General features: G+C 46.7%; 1 protein-coding gene across 1 annotated transcript in view; it reads right to left on the bottom strand.

The window, feature by feature from the left end:
• Positions 1–26,146, bottom strand: part of efnb3b (ephrin-B3b) — a 66,864-nt gene that overhangs the window by 5,012 nt on the left and 35,706 nt on the right. Inside the window, exon 3 of the mRNA XM_061236568.1 lies at positions 3,571–3,663. Within this exon, the coding sequence (XP_061092552.1) occupies positions 3,571–3,663 (93 nt within the window). The remainder of the gene's footprint in view (positions 1–3,570; positions 3,664–26,146) is intronic.

Consider the following 26,146-nt stretch of genomic DNA (forward strand, 5'->3'; position numbering starts at 1 on the left):
ATGCCCTAAACCTCCAAATATAAAAATTAGGAGCTGACATTTGTAGTAATGGCTGGTAATTTAACTCTTTCGTCAGACATGCTTCTTCCAAAGTTGAATCGAAGGCACAGCCTACTTCTAGTGGGAACAACCTCGCTATAGTCCACACACACACACACACGTACACACACACACACACGCACACACACACACACGTACACACACATGCACACATACATGCACACGCACACATACACATGCACACACACACACACACACACACGCGTACACACAGGCACACACACAGGCACACACACACACACATGCACACAAACACGCACACACACAAACACGCACACACATAACCACTGCTGCATCAGAAACAGCTGTCACTGTTCACTGTTATAATTTGCTGTTCCAGAGATTGTGCCTGGTGCCATTTCTCTGTGGTCTTCAGTCATTCTGATGTAAAGCAGCTTGAATTTCTCGGACAATATTGTCACATTTGGGTCCCTGTCAAAAGCACTAGCTGCATTTCTCTGGGTGCTCTCTGAACATATGCCCAGACGACCAAGCGGCGTTTCGTGGGAGTTCACTTCTTGGCTTGACTAGAGCGCTCAATTATAACTGTTGATTAGGTTCAGATGGTGTGTGGGCTGACTGCTTGAGAATCAAACTTGTAGAAAATTGAGCTGCGAAATGAGAACAAAAAGGGGTGACTGAGCTCCTAAAAAGTTCACTTGGATTTCTTTATTTGTTTATGCATTCCTTCGCCGTAATTTTATCTAGAGTTTCATCTGCGAAATTATTATCTCAGAAGTCAGCGGCCCCGAAGTCAGCACGAGCGACATCACCGACGGCAGCCAATCGGCGCAATGCGACGGCGCCACGTCGGCCAATCGGGCCTGATGCTCCGCGGCCGGCGCAGTGCTTTGAAAACAAACACGCTAGCTTTGTAGGTCACATAGTGAACCCAATCAGAGGTTGTTACGAGGTAGCGCTGAGGACTTGTTTACCGACCAAACATGACCCCGTTTTCTCGGAAAAACGACCAGCAGAAACAAGGCAAGCGAGCCAGAAGCGGGAGAGCGGAGGAAGACTGCAACTGGAGGAAAGAAAGGACAAGAGCCCAAAGAGAAAATAACCGGGCGTGACGCGCACAGCGGGGAAAGATGGAGGGATGGAGAGGCGGAAGAGGGGAGGGGGGGGGGGGGGAGCAGGAGGGAGAGAAAAGAAGCCTTCGTTTTTTCCGGACGCCATTCTTCTCCGCGCGGCGAGTGGCAGAAAGTTTGTTCGCCCGCGCTGGTGCTGACGTGGCGATCTCGCGGCTGATAGCCGCCGTCACGCCACTCGCTGTTTCCGCGACAACACAATGGCGAGATAAGGCAGCTGAAAGGAGAGCGGGCGGGAGGGGGGGGTTGGGGGGGGATGTGGCTGGGCGTCGGGGGGGGTGGGTTAGCGAGGGCCAGAGCACGCGAGCGTGTGTGTGATTGCGTGTATTGTGTGTTTGCACGCGGGGAGCGCTGTGGAGTGGGCGACTCTTGGCGAGCCGCGTTACAATGCGAGCTAATTCTGGGAGGGAGAGTGGAGCTCCTTCTCCTGCCTTCCCTTCCGTCTGAGCCCATCCAGGACAGAGGGGCGAGGCCACCCAGCTCATTACGCCCAGCTGATGTATCCATGCCACTTCTCTCAAAGTTTAATAAACCCTGCCGGCCAGGGTGTGTGCGTGCACGTGTGTGTGCGTGTGTGTGCCTGCGTGCGTGCATGTATGCGTGTGTGTGCGTGTGTGTGCGCGTGTGTGCCTGCGTGTGTGCATGTATGCGTATGTATGCGTGTGTGTGCGTGTGTGTGTGCGCGTGTGTGCCTGCGTGCGTGCATGTATGCATGTGTGTGCGTGTGTGGGTGTGCCTGTGTGTGCGTGAGTGTGTATGTGTGCATGTGCGTGTGTGTTTGCGTGCGTGTACGAGCGTGTGTGTGCGTGTGGGGGTAGCAGGGGTTGTTCTAGAGCCTCTGGCAGAGGCTGTTTTGGTTGTACATCTGAAGGGCTCCAGGAGGTCGGGTGAATATGTCACCAGATCGATAACGAGAGCTAAACTGGATTACAGTGCTAGTGCAGGTGAGTGTATGCCCATAATTACATGCAGAAAAGCGAGTGAATTCCAGTGTGCAACAGGGTCCATATGTATGTACATATCCCCCTGGCAATTCATTTTTGTCCACTGTTGGGGACATGAGTCTTTAAGACTTTAAGGCTTTAAGAACGGCAAGAACTATATGTTCAACGAATGAATATTTTTGAAAATATTTTGTGTCATCCGAGCCGCTTGTATTCTGTTGAATAATTTTGTATATGTGGTATTAGGGCAAGGGTCTCAGGGGGACAGGAGTGAATGTGATTGGACAGCGAGTAACCAGAGGAAAAGGGGAAACACAGCGTTCCCACAGTAAAGGGCTCTCTGGGTTCTGGAAGGGGTGTAATGGATCTCCCTGACACGGTTTGGGTGAACTCAAGGTCAATGTCAATCAATACCTAACGGGACTCAGAGAGAGGTGGAGAGTACAGGGGTCAGAAAGTAAACATCCTGCCGTGTGTTTCTTCCACCCGTGGACTCAGCTCATTCATCATTTAATTATTATTACTATTATGATGATATTTATTCAGCTGCTTTTATTCAAAGAAACTTTTGTTGATTAGAGACTAACCAATCCCCCCTGGAGCAATGCAGGGTTCAGGGCCTTGCTCAAGGGCCCACCAGCTGCACTGATCTTATTGTGGCTACACTGGGACATGAACCTTCAAGGTCCCAGTCAAGCACCTTATCCACTAGGCCATCATCTATCTCATGGTTGAAGAGTTATGCTAATATGCAAATTCAGGTGATTGGAACAAAATGCCTGGGAGGACTATTACTTTCTGAAGCTGGATTTTCCACCTCTGCTGAGAAATCCCCTTCAGCTCAGGTTAAACCGTGATTTACCGCAGGGAGGGTGTCTATTAAGAGGACATGGGCCCTGTACACAGTGTACCAGCAGCTGCGCAGTGATTCGAGGAGCACACTGCTGACATATACCGCTGTGGCCTTCCCAGTCCTCAGAATATCCCCGTTTATGGAATATTCTGGAATAATGCCAGAGACAATTTCCCACTTCAATCAACTAAGTGTCAGTTGATTGACTATCATGTTGAGGAGTGACATCATAAGTAACTGCGGTTTTAGCATTTCTATAGTTTTCTAACAGCCCTGCCCTGTATGTGAGAGTGTGTATTCTTGAGTGAGTGTGTGTTCGACTGCCAATGCGACCATTCCTCAAGCCCCTATGGAAATGTAATATAGTTTGTAATATGCTTAAATAAATATATGATCGATACGTTGCAACACGTCACAACATATTGGCAAAATACACAAACTGTTGCAACTTTCAGAACCTGCACTGCTGTGAAATATATCTGGCATTATATTGCCCGTGTAATTACAATATATTGTAGTATATATTGGGAGGACTGAGCACTGAGAGCTGTGTAACACAGTGATTGAAAAACATACTGATGGTGAAGATGATGATGATGATGATGGTGGTATGGGTACTCACTCTGTCCCACTTTCAGGACCACCTTCATTCCCTGTGTGGCACACACTCCTCCCCTCATGCTCTCCAAACCCTGGCGTGTCCCGTCCGAGGTGGCTAGAGAGAGAGAGAGGGAAAAAATCAGGTAAGATTCACAAACTATATGGCCTGCTCTATCAAAATCATTCGAATTGACCCCAAAACATATTGCGTTTTCGAAACAAATTGAAAGGGAGTTGTGTCCTGTTTCATTTTGAGTGCCACTAAACTGTGTTTTTGAGTAAAAGGAAAAATCGTGAGTTACATGAGGCTGGGAGACTACTGACACTGGGCTAACAAACTCTGGGGCTATAACTTATCATCTTCTGTATAAACCCTTTAAAACTATATTTTTTACTCTGAACATTTACTCTTGACATTAAACAAATATGTTAACATGTCACGACAAACGCAGTCTATGATGAACGACGACAAGCTCCAAACAATGCACAACTCCTGTGCTACTTTGACGTCTTGCATTTAAAAGCTGAAAAACAATGTTCTTACTCAGAATTTTACAAAATGAAGACAAAAGCCTAAAATTGCCAAAAATATAAAGCAATTATAACATAAACATTGATTTATGTGAAATTAGCCCTCACAACTTAGAACTGATTCCGATAAAACAGGTCACATATATACAAAGACGGCTACCAGACCACAGACAGCATACTGTAGGCACAGCAGGTATGCAGCCAGCTAAATCACTAAAGTAGGTAACTATGCCAACACAGAGCCACGAAGCACTTATAAACACATACAATGGGATGAAATGGAAGCTACTAACTATGTATCATAGCAACCAAGGAACCGATTGATCAAATAGCGGGCGCTAAGTGGCGCGGTGAAAAGATTCGGGGAGGTGGGTCTGTAGCGTGCCTCAGAAGACGGTCCGTGACTCAGCACTGTCCTGAACACAGCGGGGAGATGGTTTCACCACCGGGGGGGGGGGGGGGGGGGGGGAGGGTACAGGCAGTCGCAGCGGCAGGGGAACAGACGGTGCACGGGGGAGCAGACAGACAGCCAGCCGCCCCGGGGTTGTGGAACAGAGCGTTGCGGCTGGCACGTGCGCTCTGAGGTTTGACAGGAGGTGTTTTTTTTTTCCGGCGACGGAGCCGTTCCGTTCGGCGGCGCCGGGGCCCTGAACTCGGCGGGACCCGTAGCAGGTAGCCAGCGGAGTGAGACGGGGGGAAGGGGTCCGGTGCGAAGGCCGCAGACGTGACGGGAGCGCCGGGGGTTTTTCGGGAAGGCGGCAGGGACGAGGGACGAGGGACCTGCCAGCGCGGAATCACAGTCCCCCCCCCGCGAAAGAACCGCCGCCTCAAAACTAGGAGCTCAAAGTCATATCAGGCCAACCTCAACTGAAGCTTCACCGTGCTAATACAATGAGTCGATAGACTCGCGGAGAAACGTAGCTCTTTTTAAGACCCAATTAAAATGCCACAGGGTGTCACGTCTTAGGACAGGGGTGTCCAATCTTATCGGGAAAAAAGCAGATGTGGGTACAGCTTTTGGGCTTTGCCCGGGACTAAGACACCTGATTCCACTTATCACGGCGTTGACTGAACACCACGATTAGTTAATTAGTAGAATCAGGTGTCATAGCGTTGGGCTGAAACAAGAACCTGCCCCGACACCGTCCCTTTTCGGATAAGACACGACACCCCGTGGCACTATAACATTTTAATTGGGCTTTCTTTACACGAGCCATTGCTGTTCACAAGCCTCGCCTTAGTAGGTCTCATTCCACAAAAAAACCACAAAAAAACCCTAAATAAAACCAAAATGTTTTTTTGCTTTGGGCCGCGCAGGACTACGCTCTCAATAAACAGAGGAGATGTGAGGGTAAACAACTTATTTTGGAATAGAGCGTGATGATGTATGAGGACCGGTGCACAAGTGAACAAAAGGAGCCAGTCCGGCATCTAACTCCTCTTCATAAATCTCTTTATTTCCCTGTCAAGAAAACCAATTCCTTGCTTAGGTTTTCCAATAATAGAGACAGATGATAAGATGAATGCGCCGGTGTCGTAGAAATGATTGTGTGTTCGCACGCCGCCTGTTGCGATCGCACGCCTGGGAATTGGACCCGCGGAGCCTCCGCGTTACAGAAACAGCCCGGCTTTTAGAAACCTCGGGAGAGGGACGGGCGAGCGCCAGGCTCCGCGGCGGTCTGCCCGGCCCGGACCGCGCCCGGAGCGCCGTCGCACAGAGTGATTTTCGGGCGCGCGGGACCATGAGGGGAGCCGAACGGGGGCGGCGCACGGGTGCCCAAAGATCGAAGTTACGGCCCTTCAGCCAGATGCAGAGTGAGGGGGCAGCCGAGTCGACACAAGCAGAAACAAACAGAACGTTTTAAATATTTTAATTTCATAGCCGAACAAACTGCTTCCCGTGACGCCTCATATTCCTTACACTCTTAGTTTCTTTCTCTCTTTCGCCTATCGTTCTATTTCTTCTCCCAATTCCCTCCTTCATTGCATCTCCCTTTTCTCTCTCTCGGTTTCCAATCTCGAGAGGGAAGCTCTATCTCCTTTTCTTCCCGCGATTCCTCGCTTTAGGCTACAGAGTAACGTCTATGGCACTCAAAAAGCAGAGAGAGGTGTGAAAAAGGGTGCCTTATCACACCTCTCTCTCCGTCTCCCTCCCTCTTTCTCAACATCTCTCTGCCTGAAACAGAAATATGGCAGGAACTGGGAGGAGGAGGAGGAGGAGGACATCGGCACGGGGTAGAGAATTCATCAGAAAAAAAAGAGGGAGCAAAAATAAAGGAATACGAGGGACAGAAGAAAAAGGAGAGGAGAGGAGAGGAGAGCATGGGAAACTCAATTTGATGGACAGATCTGGAGGACGAAGTAAAGAAAGTGGAGAGATGGGAGGAAGGAGAGGAGGAGAGGAGGCTGTCAGCGGGTTTTCTAATATTAGCCTGGGTCTGTGGAGCTGGCAAACGGAGAGATACAGTGAGCTGATGAGAAAGAGAGAGGGATGGAGGGAGGGCAAGAGGAAGAGATACTGATGGTCTGTGACAAGCTGCTACTGACATGAACGAGACAGGGGACAAGTGGGAGAGAGAGACAGAGGGAGAGAGGGGGAGATACAGAAAGAGGGAAGAGAGAGAGAGGGGGAAGACAGAGAGCGAGAGATAGAGAGAGGGGGGCGGGGGAAAGATAGACGGGGAAAGAGATAGTCTGAGAGTGGAGAAAGAGAGAAAGTAAGACAGAGAGAGAGGGGGCACACAGACAAAGAGAGGAGGAGAGATGTGGAGAGAGGGAGGGAGTGTGAGAGAGACGTGACGGTGGAGCGAGAGCAGGAAGAACAAAAGTCGGAGCGAAAGGTAAAGAGCGGATGAGCACACAGACGTGAAACCGAGCGGGAGAAATGTTTTTAGGGCAAAGAGAGGGAGACGGGGAGAGGGGGATCGGGAGAGAGAGAGAGACGGTTAAAGGAAAGCCAGAGCGTGTGAGTGGCAGCTACATGCCGCCAGGCCCAACGCAACGGTACGCCACACTGGGGGGGTATTGAGCCAGAGAGAGAGAGAGAGAGAGAGAGAACGAGACAAAGCAGGAGGAGAGATAAAACGAGAGGGATGCAGGGGCGAGGGAGGGAGGGAGGGAGGGAGAGACGGAGGGAGGGAGGGATGAGTAATTGAGACAATGATCGGCAGTGATAGATGGATGCAGAACACTTGAGGACAACCACAAAAAAAAAAAACCCCAACAAAACCGGACTAAGTAAACGAGTTAAATACGCAGGGGTCTGCGCCAACCAAACAACGCAGACACTGAGAGAAAGAAAGAAAGAGGAAAAAGAAGGAGAGAAAAGGACAAAAGGGGTCGGTAGAGCTATTGCCCTTTGAAGGCAGTGTCGATGAGTCAGGGTTATGGCAGCGATGCAGAGGTTTCCAGCGCGAGTCTTGAGCTCTAAGATTTCCATTATTAGGCAATTAGCAGACAGCGTGAACTGAATGGCTTGCATTATTTACATACAATGAAATTCAGGTAAAGTATATCACGCATGGGTACAATGGGAACATGAAGTGCTACAAGCCTAGCCTCCCAACCAATGCGCTGACCGCCATCCCAATGCCACAGCCAAGGCCAAAGAAATTCACATATTTTTTTCAGTTTAATTCCCCTCTTTTATTCCCGTGTTTGTAGCTTCCACACAAATAAGCTGTGCTTTACTTCTATTCTAGCTGCCAACTGTGGTATGCTAGTTTGAAAGTTGATTGTACTCTTCAAGGGTTCTGAATTTCTGTATGTTTACACTAGGACTCGGAACTGTACTGTCCTCTCAGGTCTACTTTTGCACTTGTTCCTGTGATTGATTTGCACTTTGTTGTACGTCGCTCTGGATAAGAGCGTCTGCTAAATGCCACGTAATGTAATGTAATGTAATGTAATGTAATGACTTGATTCACTCATTAACATAAGAATCGTGTTTTCGCACGTGTAGGTAGAGCAGTTCTGCCCGTCAGCTCTCCCACAAAAAAACATGCGCGAAATAAGTAGCTAAGTTACCGAAATGGATTATACTGATCTTAGATCACTGTTAAAAACTCTGTATATACTGTATATAAAAAAAACTACATCAGCTTGCGTCTTTGTCATACTGTCACTGCCTGTCTGTCATTGTAAAATGTATTTAATTTATGTTTCATATCCTGTTAAGATGCTACTTAAAGGTAATTGAGTTGACTTCTGTTAGCTCGGGAACTTAGCATTTGGTTGCTGGATTAAATGTTAGGCGCTCAGAAAGGTAGCTGCTTTTCACGAGGCTGAGGTATATATAGTAGGAGGCAGTGTAGCACAATGCTGAGGGAACTCCCATGTGTGTAGGTTCAATTCCTAGGTGGGTTGCTGTTGTTGCACTCTCGATTGACACACTTTCACCTGAATCAGTTCAGTACAATATGAAGCTGTATGTAACTGTAATCTGTCGCTCTGGATAAGAGCATCTGCAAACATGGAGAAATGTCAAGGACGAGCTAGCTAGCTGCTTGACTGGCAGAGTGCTATGGATTTGATCAGGACCAAGTTAGCTTGACCAAGCTACAGAACGTTGTTCGCTAAAAAGCTACTAAACTTTCCAATTATACAAAATATGGATTCAAATACTTTTCTGTGCTCGATTCACCTTGCCTGGTGCAATTGAGCCAATCAACAGGACCAGAAGGTGGGCCTTGCACAGGTGCCAATACACCAGACAAGCTCAGTAAAACATGCAAAAGTATTTGAATCCAAAACAATTATGCATTTGACCCAGGTCTGCTAGGAATCCATTAAAAATTCTCAGAACATAAGCAAATGTTACATGCACTATACAGCCGTGACCCAGCTTACTTCCAAGCTCCCCGCACTCCACTTATAGAGTGTGAACCTGCGGTTTAGGAGGCGTAGGCGTGTAAGTAAATAAGATAAATGACCAGATGATTATTAGCCCTTCCTCGCTAATACACCACGCAGATTAGTCCCAATCAAAGTCTGCTTTAGCGTTAACCTGTTTTTTGAGTCAGGCTGGCCTGGGTTTCAAGCAACTCATTTCGAAAGCAGGGCTATAACCTGTTTATAATTAGGAGGAAACGTTTCAAATCATGCGCACCCAGTTATCATATCATGAAAGCGAGTGGGTGATTTTCGCTCTTATCGCGCAAAAGTGAGTCAGGGACATTCTTGGTGAATGCCTTGTGCCGTGTCCCATCGGTTTCAGTTTTTTTTATGTGAAATGCATCCGTTGGCTCCTGCAATCGATGCATCTTGTAGAACAAACAAACAAAAAAAAAAAACCTTGAGAAACCGTTAAGGAGGTCATAGTTCACCTGTTTCCAGAGATTTATCGGCCGTAGTGAATTAACCTCCGAGTGATCCTTTTCTCCCTCCCTACACAATCACCTCCATCGCGCGTGTGTGTGGGCACAGTTGTGGCTCTTCACAGTCATTACGGTTTTTTTTTCCCCTGACAGTGAAACACTTTCAGTCTGAATTTGCTCCCAAAGTCACAGCTCTTATAACAACCGCTAATTGACTTACAATTACTGTTGCGACTTCAATTCTGCTACTGCTACATTAAGTGCACCTCTTACGGAAATTCTGATGAAGTGAAACTTCGACCAATTATCGTTGTATTTTAATGCGGTAGAATATTCCGTGTTAGAAGCAGGAAAGTAAACACAACCCCGGGTCAGTCGTGATGGCCATGTCTTGACCCAGTTATAATCAAGCCTAGGGCCTACGTGCCAGATTAAGAGAGGATTATGGGAAAGGCAAAGACCTCCAGATTACCGCCAACTGTCCGCCCGCTGCAACATCGCCCCTCTCTCTCCTTCCACGCGCTCCCACCACCAAACACACCCCAGGAACAGCGAGGGCCAAAGCGGTCTCAGAAACAAACTCTCAATCCCCTCACGAAAAACGGGGCAGTTCATTCTGCACTCTAGCAGGGCTGCAAACCAAGGGTCCAAGTCAATGTCGAAATGCTCACCTCAAATAATCACCTCAAATCATACTGCAAATAAAAAATATAGCCTACATTAGGCATGTAGTGATCTTGTAGTGACAGGATTAATGTGGTCCTTTTCGCTCTTAATATCCGATGGATATGATCGGCTACTTTTTATATAATGCCAACAATTCAACTTGTTTTTAGAAATAGTTAAACTACACGGTCCTGGAAAATGTAGGTAAGCTAGCTCTGGCCAACATTAGATATATAGAACACTTAAAAAAAACGTTGGATAGTGATTATTAGGCTAAGTCTGTTAGACTCAATGAAACAAATAAATTGACAATTATGAACAGTGGTTACACATAATTCTAGCCTTAAAAAAAATGTGTCTACTTAGTAATGTTGCGTGCAACATTTGTCCAACAATGTATTGCTTTAGGCATTGTGGAACGCTTTGTTCAGTTTGCCGGTTCTTTGACTTCGTGTATCAATGAATAATCACGGAGTCCTCTGTGAACCTTAAGAAACGCAATACAGTACGCCATAAGTTAACCAACAGCTACAGATTTAAAACACACTGAAATTCTTTGTGTTTCTGACGGAAGTAATTACGCAGCCAGAATCTTTCTTTCAATTGTCCGCAACATTTTTGCGTTTTGTCAATGGTGGTGAAAGTGCGTTTAGTTAATCAAACTGAGGTTACCATTTCAGCTTCAGAAAAAAAATAATGATAGGTTAAAAAATTTTGGTAAACATGTGCAACTCCGCTTCGGTTGACCGCTTAAACGTTTAACCATTTACACCCCTACCTTAAATACAATACAAACACACACGCAAACCCACACCCATGCTCACACTTTATTTACAATGAAAACAACAGGTAAAAATGTGTTTGTGAAGTGACGGTCAATACAGCAGTCAGTTGGCAGAGAGCTGGTCCAACAGGGTTAAACGCACACAATGCCTACACAGCCTGGCTATGTAGAGCAATCAATCCCGAATGAATACTGTTTTTCCCCAGGGTATATTTATGTTATTGCAGAATTTCGGTCTATAGAAAACCCTCGTGTTTCTGCTTCTGTCTCCACAGCGAGCCATACCCTTCACAGACAGGGTGGTGTTGTACCTGCCCCGTGTAATGTCAGAATACTTCGGCTATGCTGAGAACGAGGAGTTCTTAATCATTTTAAAAAGGCAAAGAGAACACACAGCCTCTAAAGGTGAAGGAAATGTAACCCTTCTCTCCTTGGTGGAGTATAACTGTGACAAAGGAAGGTTTTTTTATTTTGTATTTCCATATTGTTGCAGCGCTAGGGAGGGTAATGGAGCAGGCACTTGAAAGAAATGCACACAGACAGGTGTAAGTGTATATAAACACACACACGCACATAACACACACAGGCGCATGCACACACACACACACACCCACACAGACAGACACACATGCATGCACGCACACGTAAGCGCACACACACACAGCCAGTGACAGAGGGGGACTGATCTGTGTCTGGCGTCCCACAATGCAGTGCGGCTGCTTGTCTCCTCTCTCCGCACATCACATGGAGCTGCTCAATGACATTTTAATTCTCCGCAGTTATTCTGTCTCTCCATCCGAGTCCATTAGCATCAGCCCCTACTGGTCTCTCTGGGTGGGATCGCATCCCGCTAACCTGCCGCTTTGTGTCCTGGCTGCTGGGTGCAGCGGGATCCCGCGGGGTCCAGTGGCCCCCCACGCAGACAGACACACACACACACACACACACACACACACACGCACGCACGCACACACACAATCTGTGTGCCGCTACACACCGCAGCCACACACCCCGTGTGCGTGCGAACATGCATATGCGTGTCCGTGTAAGCTGTGTGCATGTGCGAACATGTTATGCGTGTGTCTGTGTGCGCCTGTCCGTGTGCGTACATGTGTGAGTGTGAGTGTGTTTGTGTCCGTGTCGGTGTGCATGTGTGCATGAGGGGGTGTGTGTGTATGTGTGTGTGTGTGCAGGCAATCGTGTGCACAAGCAAATTTTAATTTGAGAGTATGCGCATACCCACCCTTACAGAAACAGACAATACTGCAATATACTTTTAATGCACAGCCTTTCTAGAAAACCTACTGACAAGTATAAAAATGATGGCAGTGTAATGTGTTGCAATATCTTAAAGCAGTGAAACCAATATCTCACAAAGTGCTGCAGTGTATCGATAATGTGTTTATTTCAAAATATTCCGCAGCCTTATGGGTACTTTCTGAATTCAGGAGTGTCTGAGTGAGTGCCTGTTTGTCGGTGCCAGGGCACACGAGGGGGCTTTTCCAGGAGAATGTGTGCTTCGTGAAATACAAAAGATGAATTTCATCACCACAGCTTATTGGAGGGAGTCTCTAGCGGAACTACAATTTTACAACATGGTCCACTTACACAGACAGAGACATAGATATTAAGGCGTGGTAATGGAGATTCAGTGCTTTAGTGCATTGCCCAAGGCGACCACGGCGATGCATGCAACCTTCGGGTTAAAAGTCTTTCTCCCCGGCCGGCTATGCTAAACTGCCATTTCCACGCTGATATGTTTATCAGGCTTCTACAGTGCTGCCATTTTAGGAGCATTTGCTCCTGAAAAATGGATGTGGGCTAACTGGAAAAACAAATTAGGAGCGCATCTAACTAATTGGGATGCATTAGTGTGTCCCATGGAAAAAAAAAAAACCGTTAGCACAGAGGCCTGAATATAGGTGATACATTTATATATTAATTTTACTGGAGGATGGCGGTGGGCTCTACAGCACTGTACCTGTGTGAAGGACAGTGAAGGACGTTGGAACAGCACTGAGAGAAAGTGGAGCAGTGTGGGCAGAGTGGGGGAGGAGGGATAAGGACTACGCGTGGACAACGTTAGAATAACTTTGGGAGAGCATTGGTGCAACGTCGGGGCGACGCCGGCACGATGAACACTGACAGGAAAAGAGGAGCAAATGTCTGAAAGTGGGAATCAAGCCAAGGGACGTAAAAAGATAGATGCGTGCAATTAAAGCAAACACACACACACATACACACGAGCACACACACACACACACACACACACAAACACACACACACAAGCACACACACACACACACACACGTACAAGCACACACACACACAGGGTGCCGGACTCAGCCAATCAGTCATTCAGAAGAGACCACAGAGATGTGGGTCAGCTAAGAAGGACAAACTCACAACTAGGTCACACTGCCCATCCCAGAGTGTACATCCTCATCCCTCTGTACTGTGTGTGTGAGTGTGTGTGTGTGTGTGCGTGTGCCTGTCTATGTGGGCATTTTGTTTGTTTGCGAGAATATTTTTGGGATGGGGGTGTGTGTGTGTGTGTGTGTGAGTGCTTGTCTGATGTTGGCTTTTTTGTGTGTGTCTGGGGTGGGGGGTGTCTGTGTGTGTGTGTGTGCTTGTTTATGTGGGCTTTTGTGTTGTGTGTGTGTGTGTGTGTGCTTGTCTATGTGGGCTTTTGTGTTGTGTGTATGTGTGTGTGTGTGTGCTTGTCTATGTGGGCTTTTGTGTTGTGTATGTGTGTGTGTGTGTGTGTGTGTGTGTGTGTATGTTTGGGGTGGGGGAATCCGCGTGTGTCCCATTCACCCATGGAGGAGAAAATCAGTGTGATGTGCTGGTTATTGCACACTACTGAGGACATTGTGTATCAGAGGACACTCCCCAAGTTTGTATGGCAGAGCTCTCTAATCAATGCCATTTGGAGCAGGCGGAATATGATCTGCATGTTACCCTGAACGATTTGTCAAAAATACTGTTGAGTGGACAAACATGCGTGCTACGAGCGCAAGGCATCATGGGAAGCGAGCACGTTCATTAGCGTGCCACAGTGCAGATGTGAACGTGACAGTCTTGTCCGTTAGTGTCATGCTGTATCTGAGCGAGTGCCAGTGATTGTGTGCGTGCGTGTGTGTGTGCGTGTGTGTGTGTGTGTGTGTGTGTGTGTGTGTGCGCTGCAGTGTCTGGGTGGCCTCTCTTGTCCCTGTTATATTCGTCACTGGAGTGGAAGCCTGCAGAAATAGGTCAATGGCGTTGTCCTGCTCTCTTTCCGGTTCGAAACGCTCTTGCGCTCTCTGCTCACGCGGCCGTGAATTTGTTTTCAGGCTTTTTTTTTTTTTTTGCTTTCTTGTTCCCATGTTTCTCCCTGCATTACCCACACACACACACACACACACACACACATACATCGTTCCAGACCGTTTCTTCCAACCTGTCCAAAACTAATTTTAAAACCTACATCCCTCTTTCCTTTCCCCTCCCTAGTAGTACACGCTCAGGCGTAAATAATTCTGACTGGAAATTACTTCCAGAGTGTCGGCAGACTTAGCCCTTGGAGGTCACCGGGGGCGTGGTCTGTGACGTGACTCCGCCCGTCTGTGGGGTTAAAGGCCACATGTTGAGTCGATGACAGAGGGTCAGTTCCCGACAGTCTCTGAGACGCGGATTCTGCTCAGCCCTCGGCCGTCAGGAAAGGTCCAAGTTTACCCCTGAGCTCTGGAGACCCCGTGCTCTGCCTCCCCCCCCCCGCCCCCCTCACTGGTCCATTATCTAACTGACTCAGTCCCAGCCTGGTGGGGTACAGGCCCCCGTTCCGGGGGGAGAGCCAGAGAGTCGGTAATGAGCAGTCCTGTACACCCCCCAACCCCCCGCCGCTCCCCCCCCACTCGCTCTCTCGCTCCGGTTGCTCACTGATTCATGAGCGAACGCCCCCATTAGCTCAGCGTCCCGTCCTGCCGTCGCCCCCCCCAGCGCCCACACACTGCGCGGGTCTGCCTGCGGACATGCCTGATCAAAATGGAGTCATCTTAATCCACCACGCCCGTTTACTAAATCTACTACATCTAACATCTACTATTACTACAACTCCTACATCTGCCATTACTACTACTATAACAACTACATGATCAACTACTTTTACTACAACTACTACATCTGCTATTACTACAACTATTATTACCACTACTACATCTACTAAGACTACTACTACATCTACTAAGACTACTACTACTAATACATCTACTATGACTAATACTACAACTACTACATCTGCTATTACTACTACTACAACAACTACATGATCAACTACTTTTACTACAACTACTACATCTGCTATTACTACTACTATTATTACCACTACTACATCTACTAAGACTACTACTACTAATACATCCACTAAGACTACTACTACTAATACATCTACTATGACTAATACTACAACTACTACATCTGCTATTACTACTACTATTATTACCACTACTACATCTACTAAGACTACTACTACTAATACATCTACTAAGACTACTACTACTAATACATCTACTATCACTAATACTACAACTACTACATCTGCTATTACTACTACTACATCTCCTACATCTACTACGACTACTACTACTATGACTACTAATATAACAACAAAAAATAAAATTTCTTAGTTCCTATTTCACTCTACAATTCCTCTGGCCTCTCTCCCGCTGTGTCTCCTGTGGTCTGCCTGCACTGTCACTCTTTCAGATATCACTCTCATATCTCCAGGCCTCTCCCTAACCTGATTTTAAATCTTCCCCAACTCTGACTTGATCATCTTCGGATATATGACACAATCCTATAATATGTATTATATTATCCAATGCAGTACAGCACTGTTTCGTTTATTATCCTACACTATTCTTTTCTATATTTTTACCGTATCCTATAAACTATTTCCTAATTCTGTAGGGCTATGCTACTCTATACTGTTAAATGTTACATACTATACTATTACATAGTATTACACAGTTTATTGCGTTGTGTAGTACGGTAAGCTTAGCTGTAAGGTTATAGATTAAAGGTTGTAAAATTTAATTAATTGAAAAAAACAATGCATATCTGTACATGCACACTGTTTGTCATAATCACTTATAATCACATATATCATGCCTGAACTAAAAACAACACAAATGCTGGAATGCATTGTATGAGTGAAAAGCTTTTTGAAATGACGTCATTAAAAAAAAAAAAATCCACACTGAAGTACAATCTGGGAAAACAAAGCAGAGGCTCACTGAGATTCCCAAACAGCGAGGGGACTAGCTCGAAAGCTAGCTTCCCAGCTCAAGCTAGGTGCTACCCAGCTAACACAAAACATTCTGTCAATGCTGCTGCAATGGTCAGTACTGCTGTAAACTTGTCTCTTTGTTAGCTAGCGAGTACAGCTTGTACGGATTCAACTCATGCCCCCGCCGCCAAAGCGCCGAATTTCACCGTATTTATTTGTGTGCTCTGCATTCAATTACGGCACGTTTAATCTTCCGCACAAACAGCCCGGTTCAGCCGCTGTAATGTGGTACAATGAGACGGAAGCGGCTTAGCTGCCCTCGAAGCCGGGCGTCGCAGAGCACGCGAAGGCGAACGCCGGCGCAACGTTAGCGCAACGTTGCCGAAACGCTGCCTCCAGAACACCTCCGCACCCCGAGGCAGGTGGAGGTGCGGAGGGCGGGGCAGGCGGAGGAAGACACACTCCCGATGAAGGACAGAGCAGCGGAAAAACGGGGGAAAGAGCGAGGAAAAGAGGGAAGTGGGTCATCGGTCTGATGGGAGAATGGAAATGGCGATCTATGACATGAAGAGTGGGAGGAGGAGAGGGAGGAGGAGAGGAGGGGGAACGGGGGAACCTAAATTAAGAAAATGGACTGCAGAATGTGAGGGCAGGTATAGCGAGGGAGGTGATATAAAACATTATAAAAAATAACGTCTGAACTGGGAGGAAGAGACGTGATCTTACAGGCGTTTTTTTTCCCAGGGTCCCTTTAATGCCACTTCAGCTTGTATAATATGGATATAAAAATGTCAAAGAGAAACACACACACACACACACTCTCCCTCTCACATAAACACACGCACACACACGCACAGCTGACACATTACAATAATTTCTTAAGAGACTTGCTATTTGCTAGAGGAGTGAGAGTCACAAAATGAAAGCATCCAGTGCTTTCAAAACTGAACGCTGAAACTGTAATTATACATAATTGTCCTTTTAATTAACGGTTCTAATGAGGCACATGACAGAGGCAGCAGGCCCTTGGGAATGGGAGACCACAGTAAACACATATGCAGGCACATTATTTGTTGACCTCTTTTGCGTGAGGTTAAAAATTGTCTCGCCTTCTCCTGCCAAATGGATCTACTGATGAGGGACTAGAACGGTTAGTTTGTACAGAAGCCAAACTGTGGAAAAAACAGCCTGTAGTTGTGACAGCGGCCATAGGGGGCGCTCTTCCTGCAAGCAACTCTCTAAAACTCCAGTACAAAAAAAAATAAAAATAAAAGAATTTGCAGAAGTTGGTGGCTCCCTCCCACTCCCCCATTCCCAGTTTAACAGGCGGAACAAATCCCCATCTCTCCACTTCAGCTGGACGTCGGGGGACTCCCTCAAAACCACGACATTACCTCTGAGGAATTGTCCGGCAAACAAAGACCCCCCCCCCCTCCAGGATGAAACCACGGTGCCCCAGCCGGGAATCCACAGCCTGGTGAACAGTCAGTCATTTCAGCTCAGATTTGGCCGTTAAGTCCGTCTGCAGAGTTTTTATCCACTACCCTTTGTAAAACCGAAACCGCGTAACAGCTCAGAACATAAACTCGTCTAACGTACTTTGGCCTACAAGCGCTAATAAATGTCCCAGTAAGCCGGGTGGGTATGACACAGGTCTGAAACCTCCTGCACTTACATAACACTGATACAGCCAAAAATGCAAATACAGTGTATCACAAATAGGCCTTTTAAGATACTGCAAGATATAACACTGCAGTGAAATATATTATTATTACACTCCACATATTTGCAGAATATTAGTAATATATTGTAATATATCCGGTGCGAGCCAAGTTTCCCGTTTCGGGAGGGTGGGCTTAACTTCCACTGCGAAACAGCCCTCTAGCCATATGCAAATACACATTCACTAACGTGCGTTTACTCAAAGCGTCAAAACCGCTTTCCGGAAACAGTTGGCAGCTTCAAGTGTCATGGTCGCTGCTTTAACTATAAGCATGGCTGGACTCGGGTTTCCTAAAAAATCTTTAATGTTTACTTCCCTCTGTACATGAAGTTGCCAAATAAGGTGCAGATTTGTGGTTGAGAGTGTTTAAAAGATTAGTTAAATGTTGGTTCCATGGTTCGGTCAACTCTTTTGAATTCTGAAGGTGGCACACCATTGTGACATTAGCAATAATATAATGGTTAGAGAACTGGGGTTTTAACCAAGAGGTTGCAACTCGATTCGCAGGTAAGGTACTTAACCCGAACAGATTAGTTATACCCAGCTGTATAAATGGACACTATGTAAAAATGCGAAACAAGCTAAATTCACTTCTGATAACAGCGTTTGGTAAATGCTTGGAATGTAAATTCAAATTGCGAGGAAAGGTTAACCCATGTGTGTGTAGTGAACAAAAAATCGGAAAAACAACAATGAAGGTTCCTGGTGGTCCTGCAATGGTCCCCCCCCATGTTAAAGCCTTCCATTCCTGCAGAGAGGGCATCTTTCAGAAGGACAAAGGCCCTGTATACAGGGCACAAGCAGCTGCCCAGTGGTCTGAGGAGCATGAAACGGACACGGTCCACGTGGTTTGGGCCTTTCAGCCGCCAGGTCTGACCCCAACCGAGCATTTATGGAACATTCCCAGCCAGCGTATTCCACCTCCTTTCGCTCAGCCGAGTCTCCGGAAGAACGGCGTCGGAGTTGAACTCGGACGCTTCCACTGGGCGTATCACGGCTGAACTGGCCAGGGGCTGCGGCCCACAACCTTATTAACGGAGTTAACGTACTACCTGAGCACTCTGAACGCCGCTAAACGGGAGCCTGCTTGTCTATCTTCGGGGGCTTTATAGGTAGACAAAATTATCATAATGAGATCAGGAGCTCGAATGCGTAATCTGGTAATTGCTGTGAATTTGTACCGCCATCAATGCAGATGCATTCTTGTAGCCAGGAGTGCTGAGTTTCTGTTCCCCTCCTGTAAACTCCAGTGAAATATCTGTGCTGGTTTAATTTAGACATGTACTAACAACCTGGAACCCAAAGGGAAGCATCCATATAACACTAGGTGCAGCTACCGGTCCCTCAACAGGGAGAATTGCAGAAAATGCTAAGCAGATTTGAGATGGCTGTACCTCATATATGCCCTTCCCTGTGTGTGATCCAATAAACCCTGTTCTGCACCACACCCCCCACCCACCCTCTCCACCCTGCGCCACCACCGCCCCCACCCGACATCAGCCTCATTCCCAACGAAGAAAAAGAAGAACTAAAGTAAAGAAGAAAAAAACATCATGGAGAGTCAGCCAGCCGAAATAACGTGTGCTGACATCTGTGTCTCAGTGCTGCTCCAGGGAGGGACAGAGAGAGAGAGAGAGAGAGAGAGAGAGAGAGAGGGGGAGAGAGAGAGAGGGAGGGAGAGAGGGAGGGAGGGAGGGGGTACGAGAGGGAGAGGGAGAGAGAGAGAGAGAGAGAGAGAGAGGGAGAGAGGGAGAGAAAGAGGGAGGATGGGGGAGGGAGAGAGGGGGAGAGAGAGAGGGAGGGAGAGAGGGGGAAAGAGATAGAGAGGGAGAGGGAGAGAGAGAGAGGGAGAGAAAGGGGGAGAGGAGAGAGAGGAAGAGAGAGAGGGGAGAGAGTGGGAGAGGGGAGAGAGAGGGGGGGAGAGAGAGTGGGAGAGAGGAGAGAGAGAGGGAGAGAGGAGGTATGAGAGAGAGGGAGAGGGAGAGAGAGAGAAAGAGGGAGGGAGGGAGAAGAGGGGGTATGAGAGAGAGAGGGAGAGAGAGAGGGAGGGAGGGGGTACGAGAGAGAGAAAGAGGGAGGGAGGGAGAGGAGGGGGTATGAGAGAGAGAGAGAGGGAGGGGGTACGAGAGAGAGAGGGAGAGAGAGGGAGGAGGTATGAGAGAGAGGGAGGGGGTACGAGAGACGGAGGGAGGGAGAGGGAGAGAGGGTAAAATGAGGAAAGCAGAGAGAAAGAGGAAAGAGAGGGAGGGAGTGAGGGAGATGAGAAAGCAGGGGAAGAGAGAAAATGGGGGAAATGAAAAAGGTACAACTGGAATGGCACTAATGTTTCAAGTGAAACAATTTCTCTGCAAAATGAAGGTAAAAAGCAAACCAAGCAAAGCAAACCAAGAGTTAGCTTTCAAAGATGAAGCTACTGCACTGGAAGATTTGACAGCACTTTTGATTAAGATCATGTCTGCAGTACAATACTGAGTATAAGCATCATTATAAAAACACAATGGGCCTCACGCAAGAACATTTTTGTATTCTTATCATAAATTTCTCATACTATTTTACAGGCTCATACGAGTGGGCCATGGCGGATTCAACAAACTCACCTAACTTCCTAACTAACTGTCCTAAACGAAGATGTCCGTTATAATACAGTTTATACAATACCCTAGGTGGGTTCTGTCCGAGAGATGGCCAATGGGATTATCAAAGACGACTGACACCTGATTGGGAAGACTGCCTTATGGTGGACCATTCATAAACCTTTTTTCCCATAACCAATCCACAGAAAAATGTTTCTGAAAACATTTGAGCTGAGAAATAAGCAATGTAGTTCCTGCATTACATCACAAATTTTAAGAGATTTAGGCGATTTAAGAACAAATCTGTCTGTACAATTGGTTCTAGCATGAGGCCCAATCTCTCATAATGCCCACTGTCAATAATAAAAAGTATAGTGACATATAAGGTGAAGTAACATTAGACAGACTTCATAAATACTGGTCACGTAAATAATGGATCTTGTGAACTATAATGCCCAGAGGTGGCATGTATTATGAACACTTTAGAAAACGAAATGCACAGCGGTCCATTAATAATCCATTAAATCACTGTTATGTTGTGGTAGGGTTATAATTTACTATAAATAAAGGCCTCATTAAAAATATATTTTGTTTTTATGAAAACATGGCACGACCTTGTAAACAAAAAAAGCTCCGAAAGCTGTAGGAAGTGTCTGGAAAAAATTATTCAGTGTGGTTCATTCTATGGTCCATATACTGGACATCTGGAGGACAGGACTACGCAATCTGCATGAACACTAATCTTGGGAAGGTTTCATGCCGTACAAGACTTCTTGACTTTTCCGCAAACATGAAATCTTGAGCAGAAGTCAACTTCAATTCCAACAAAAACACGGCACAACAAATCATATTTACACATACACTCTGATATCTATAAAAAATGTAAACCAAAAAAAAACACATTTGCCAGCTTCACACATTTGAAAAAGACCTTTTATTCTATCTGTCAAATTGATTTATATGAACTATTCAGCAATACCACCGAGGGTAAGATGTTATTATTGAAACAGTGTGAACAGTAAGAAAAAACCAAGGTTAAATTTGGTATCAAAGGAACAGATGCCTTCGCTGCAGTGTCACAGGGCTCAATCCTGAACCCAGAAGTCTACATACATTAACTGGTGATGAGGTTAGGACTACTTTCTGCTGGCCCAATTATGCCGTAACATTTACATTTGAGGTATTTAGCAGGCGCCCTTAATCCGGACCGATCTTACATTCTTTTTACACATAATCCCCTTATTCAGCGGGATATTTGCTGAAGCAAGGTAGAGTACAGTACCTCGCTCAAGGGAACGTCGGCGGCGCCCCGTGCGGGGAATCAAACCGACAACCTTGGAGTCGCGAGCCCAGCTCCCCCAAACAATTATGCCACACTGCCACCCACAAAACAAAAGGACACGGTGAAGCCTGGCCCTGCAGGAGGAAACTGTCAGACACGGGCCCTGGCAGGGAACGCTAACACGCTCACGTACTGTATCCAGAACGGGAAGCAAGCTCAACAGACAATCTTACCGTGGAAGACCAAAATACCGAATAAAACGTTGATGAAAATGATGATGACACACACAGAGCACGAGATTTCGCTCAATGAAAACAAAAAATCACTCAGACTCACTCTGCGGCCCTCTGTTCACAGAATCATACAGTTGGGGAATAAAATTCAGGGCAGGCCAGAAATAGACTTTTTCATGCAAAAAAACCTCCTTCAATGTCAAGGGTTAAGCCAAGAAAGTAGTCCCTCTCAACCAGCTTTATTTAGGCTCATAATATACAGCAGCACTAGCAGAAAGCAGCTCAGAAAATGAACGTTAACCAAATGACATCATTTTAAAAAATGACATAACATTTTATGGGACATGCATAAAAGTATAAAGCAAACCTGAGTTCTACCAGGTCTTAAAAAGATCTTGTACATGGCAATCCTGGACAGGATATACTGGCACCTCCAGACAGAGCTGCACTTAACCATAAAATGTGAGAAACTGGATGAAGTAAATAAGACCAAAATAAAACTAATCCATCCAGAATGTCCTGTTCTACAGGTCACAGATACCTTTTTCCATTCATCCTTACCGAAAACCAGAAGATTTGTGGGAGTGACACACAAACACACACACACACACACACACACACAAACACATGCCTGAAAAGATTAAATATGCCAATACAGCAAACTGCATGCATGTATGTATGTAAGTCCCATATTTGTATGTGGATGTATATGCGTGTGTATGCATGCTTGAGTGTGCATTCTTTTCTGCATATGCATGCATGTGTGTGCATTCTCCTGTTCCATGTGCACAAGCACGAGTTCCCCTTAATGCATGCAGTTCCTCTAAAAAGGATGAAAAGGACTGCGAGAGAAGTCAGAGAATAAGACAGCGAGAGAAGAGAATGACAGGTGGATGATGGTAAAACTTTTAACAGGGATAAGTGGAAGGTCCCAGGCCCAGGGAATAGTGCTGCTTGCGTAGCTGCAAAAATACCATATTTCAGTTTTCTCTCTAAATGTGCTATTCACACGGGGCGCTGAACAGCACTTTCACAAAATAAACACACCTCCCTGGAGCTCCCAAGCCAAGCGTGAAACAAATGGCCTCTCAGAAAGACGGGACTCTCAATGGCATACGCACAACTATTACTAATAACTTCAATATTAATAATTAAACCCACATATTCCATACAAACAACCGACAGAATACAAACAGGAGAGGTAGATTCGCTGCTTTCGGAGTGCTGTTAAAGCGCCAGTAGCCCATATATCCTGCAGACCAGGTAGCTAGGGTTAGCAGCAGCAGTACCAGCTCCCTAGTAGCTGTTGCAGACGCAAACAAACAAACAACTAAAATAATACTAGCAGGAGAAGTAGATTTGTTGCCTTCCGCTGGCTATACAAGTGTTAGCAGCCCATAGGAGTAGTTGCTAGCAATAGCATAGGCACCACCCTGCTAATTGTTGTGGTGGAAGCACAATAGCCGTAGCGTAGCATTATCAGAAACACACACACACTCCTGCCCCCATCAGCTCCGGGTCCTTTGTTGTGAATGTGTAGGGCAGGGATTAAATTGGATCTATAACAATGAATAGACGCAGACCGAGCCTCGTTGCTGGCTGAATTAATTACCCTAATTAGCTACTTTAATTGCATACATTAAATAGCTGGTCTAAGGGATGTGTGTTGTGGGAGGGGAGGAGTGTGGGGGGGGGGGGGGGGGGGTCGAGCAGCCCGAACAAGACCCAGACTGGGGTCTGAATGTCAACACTTTAATAGATGGGCAATAAAGTGCCCCAGAGCTGAAGTAAGCATGTTGTACGTGCGCACGGCTTAACTCCTACTGTTGGTCCTTAATGAGGGACCGTAAAGTGGGCTGAGGTTTAGTCTTTTGGCTGGTTGGTTCTTGTGCATTCGCAGCGCAGAGCTAAAACGCTCCATCCAACCGCGGACCATGGACCGAGGGGGGCGCGTAAACCCGAAACGTTCCCGGCCGTTTCCGGAGTTAAGGCGCCCGGCACTCCCCCGCGTGCCCTAACCAGCGCTGCGCTCTCCACCCGAACACGCAGAGATTTACAAATGAGATTACATCATCAAAGCCATTTGTTCCACCCTTGTAGGCTGTCTTGCATTTTTAACGATTATTAAAACCTTGGCTCTCGAACCCGTGCACCATGCGGCGAATTAAGCTTTTGGCTATAAATTCTGAGTGGAGCGCAGCTAGCCAAAAAACCTCCGGGGGGGAGAGTTGGGTTGAGTGTGGGTGGGGAGGGGAGTTTGGCCATGAGTTTCTTGGGGAAGAAAGTCTTTGTGCTCACAAAACGATTGTTAATATTGTATCATGCTTGTTTGCAAGAATACCTACACTGCACATAATAAATGAATACTATTAAATATAACAATAATAGGGATTCTGGTACTGTGTGTAAACCAAAACAATGAATAATCTATGCTAATATTTTGTAATGGTATTGCAGCTTGAAGCAGAACTATTGCATTATTCTCCATTATGAATCCACATTACTCTTACTCTTCTTCTGCCTGTTCGATGCATTCATAACATATTCATAAAATGTACACACTCGCAAGCAGCAAATCAACACACTCACAGTACACACACACACAAACACACACAGAACACACACACATACACACACACACATACACATACATACATACATACACACATACACATACATACACACACCCCTCTCACAGACCCTTCCGAGGGGAACTTAATCCCCAAAGGCGCATCTAAACAGGAAATGTTGTTTGCGCTGCATCCTAACCGGTCCCCACTCTCGCTTCAGTTTTATCGCCCCTGCATGTCCCCCTGTCCCGCTCAACGCCCCCCCTTCTCTAAACCACCATCCTTCTCAGTCCCTCACCTTCCTGCTCTCCTTCACAACCACCCCCCCCCCCACTCCCACTCCCACCCTCTTCCTTCTGCCTGCCCGTCTCTCCAGTGAACAGCTGGTCTACTGCAGAGAGCCCAATCCCCACTGAACACTCTAATCTCCTTCCCCACACAGCAAATATCACGGCTGTCTGTTTAAAAAGCGCTTTACACAGTCCGCGGCGCGCGCCATGCTTGTTACTGTTCGACTGCGCCCAGCTCTGCAAATTGTGCGTGTTTTGTTTTTTTTCCGGTCTATTTGTACGTTTTTCAGAGCTCACTTGTCTTGCATGTACGCGTAACTTTAGCCTTTGTGTGTAAACCTCTTCGGTAAATAAAACCCAGGTCAGGTGCGCATGTTAATGTATGAGGATCAGAGAGTGTGAGAAGACACTGCTGAAGTGTGCGCTGCATAATCCGGCCCCCCCCCCATCTGGGGAAACACTACCCTCCACAAGTGGTTCCTGCCACACAATGGCAGCTTTGTTCAGGGTTACAGGGGATAGCAGTGCCATGCCTGGGGACAGACAGACAAGAACAGAGCCAACGTTGTCCCCCCGAACCGCCTGTGCATGTTAGTGCAAGTGTGTAAGCGTGTTCGTGTCTGTGTGAGAAATACTGCCTTTGTGCTAATGCGAGTGTGTGTGAGTATCAGTGGGAGTGACATTACGGGCGGCTAATTAAACAAATCATGGTAAACCACAATGCAATTACGGAACAATTTGGCGGTAATGAGAGAATTTCTCACACACACACACACACACACACACACACACAGACACACGCAGGCAAACACACACACACAGACACACACACACGCAGACGGCATGTTCTGATTGCTGACCTACATCAGTAAGTCGACCTGTCTCTCCCTGTCACTCACACATAGACACACACACAGACCCCGCTGGACAATAGAGAGAACCATGCAAGTAGCGCCTGTCTCCCGTCTTCACTCTCTCTCCCGCTCCTCTCTCCTATTCTCTCCTCCTCTCTCTTTGACCTTCCCCTCCTCTGTTCCCTCCTGCACTCTTCTCCTCCTCTTTCCCTTTCCTCCTCTCTTACCCTCTCCCCCTTTCTCACCTCTCTTCCTTTCTCTCTCCCTCTCTCCCCTCCTCTCTCTATCTCTCCCACTGTCTCTCTCTCCACCCCAACTTTGGATGTATGGCCCCTTCTGTCCTTCCGTTTTTTTTGGCCCCCACGATGCCCTGCTGATTACATTACATTACAATATTGGCATTTGGCAGACGCTCTTATCCAGAGCGACGTACAACAAAGTGCATACCCATAACCAGGGATAAGTGCGCTGAAAGACCCTAGAGGGAAGTACAATTTCAAATGCTACCCGT

The sequence above is a fragment of the Conger conger genome, chromosome 3 (genome assembly GCF_963514075.1).
Source record: "Conger conger chromosome 3, fConCon1.1, whole genome shotgun sequence".
NCBI lineage: Eukaryota > Metazoa > Chordata > Actinopteri > Anguilliformes > Congridae > Conger > Conger conger.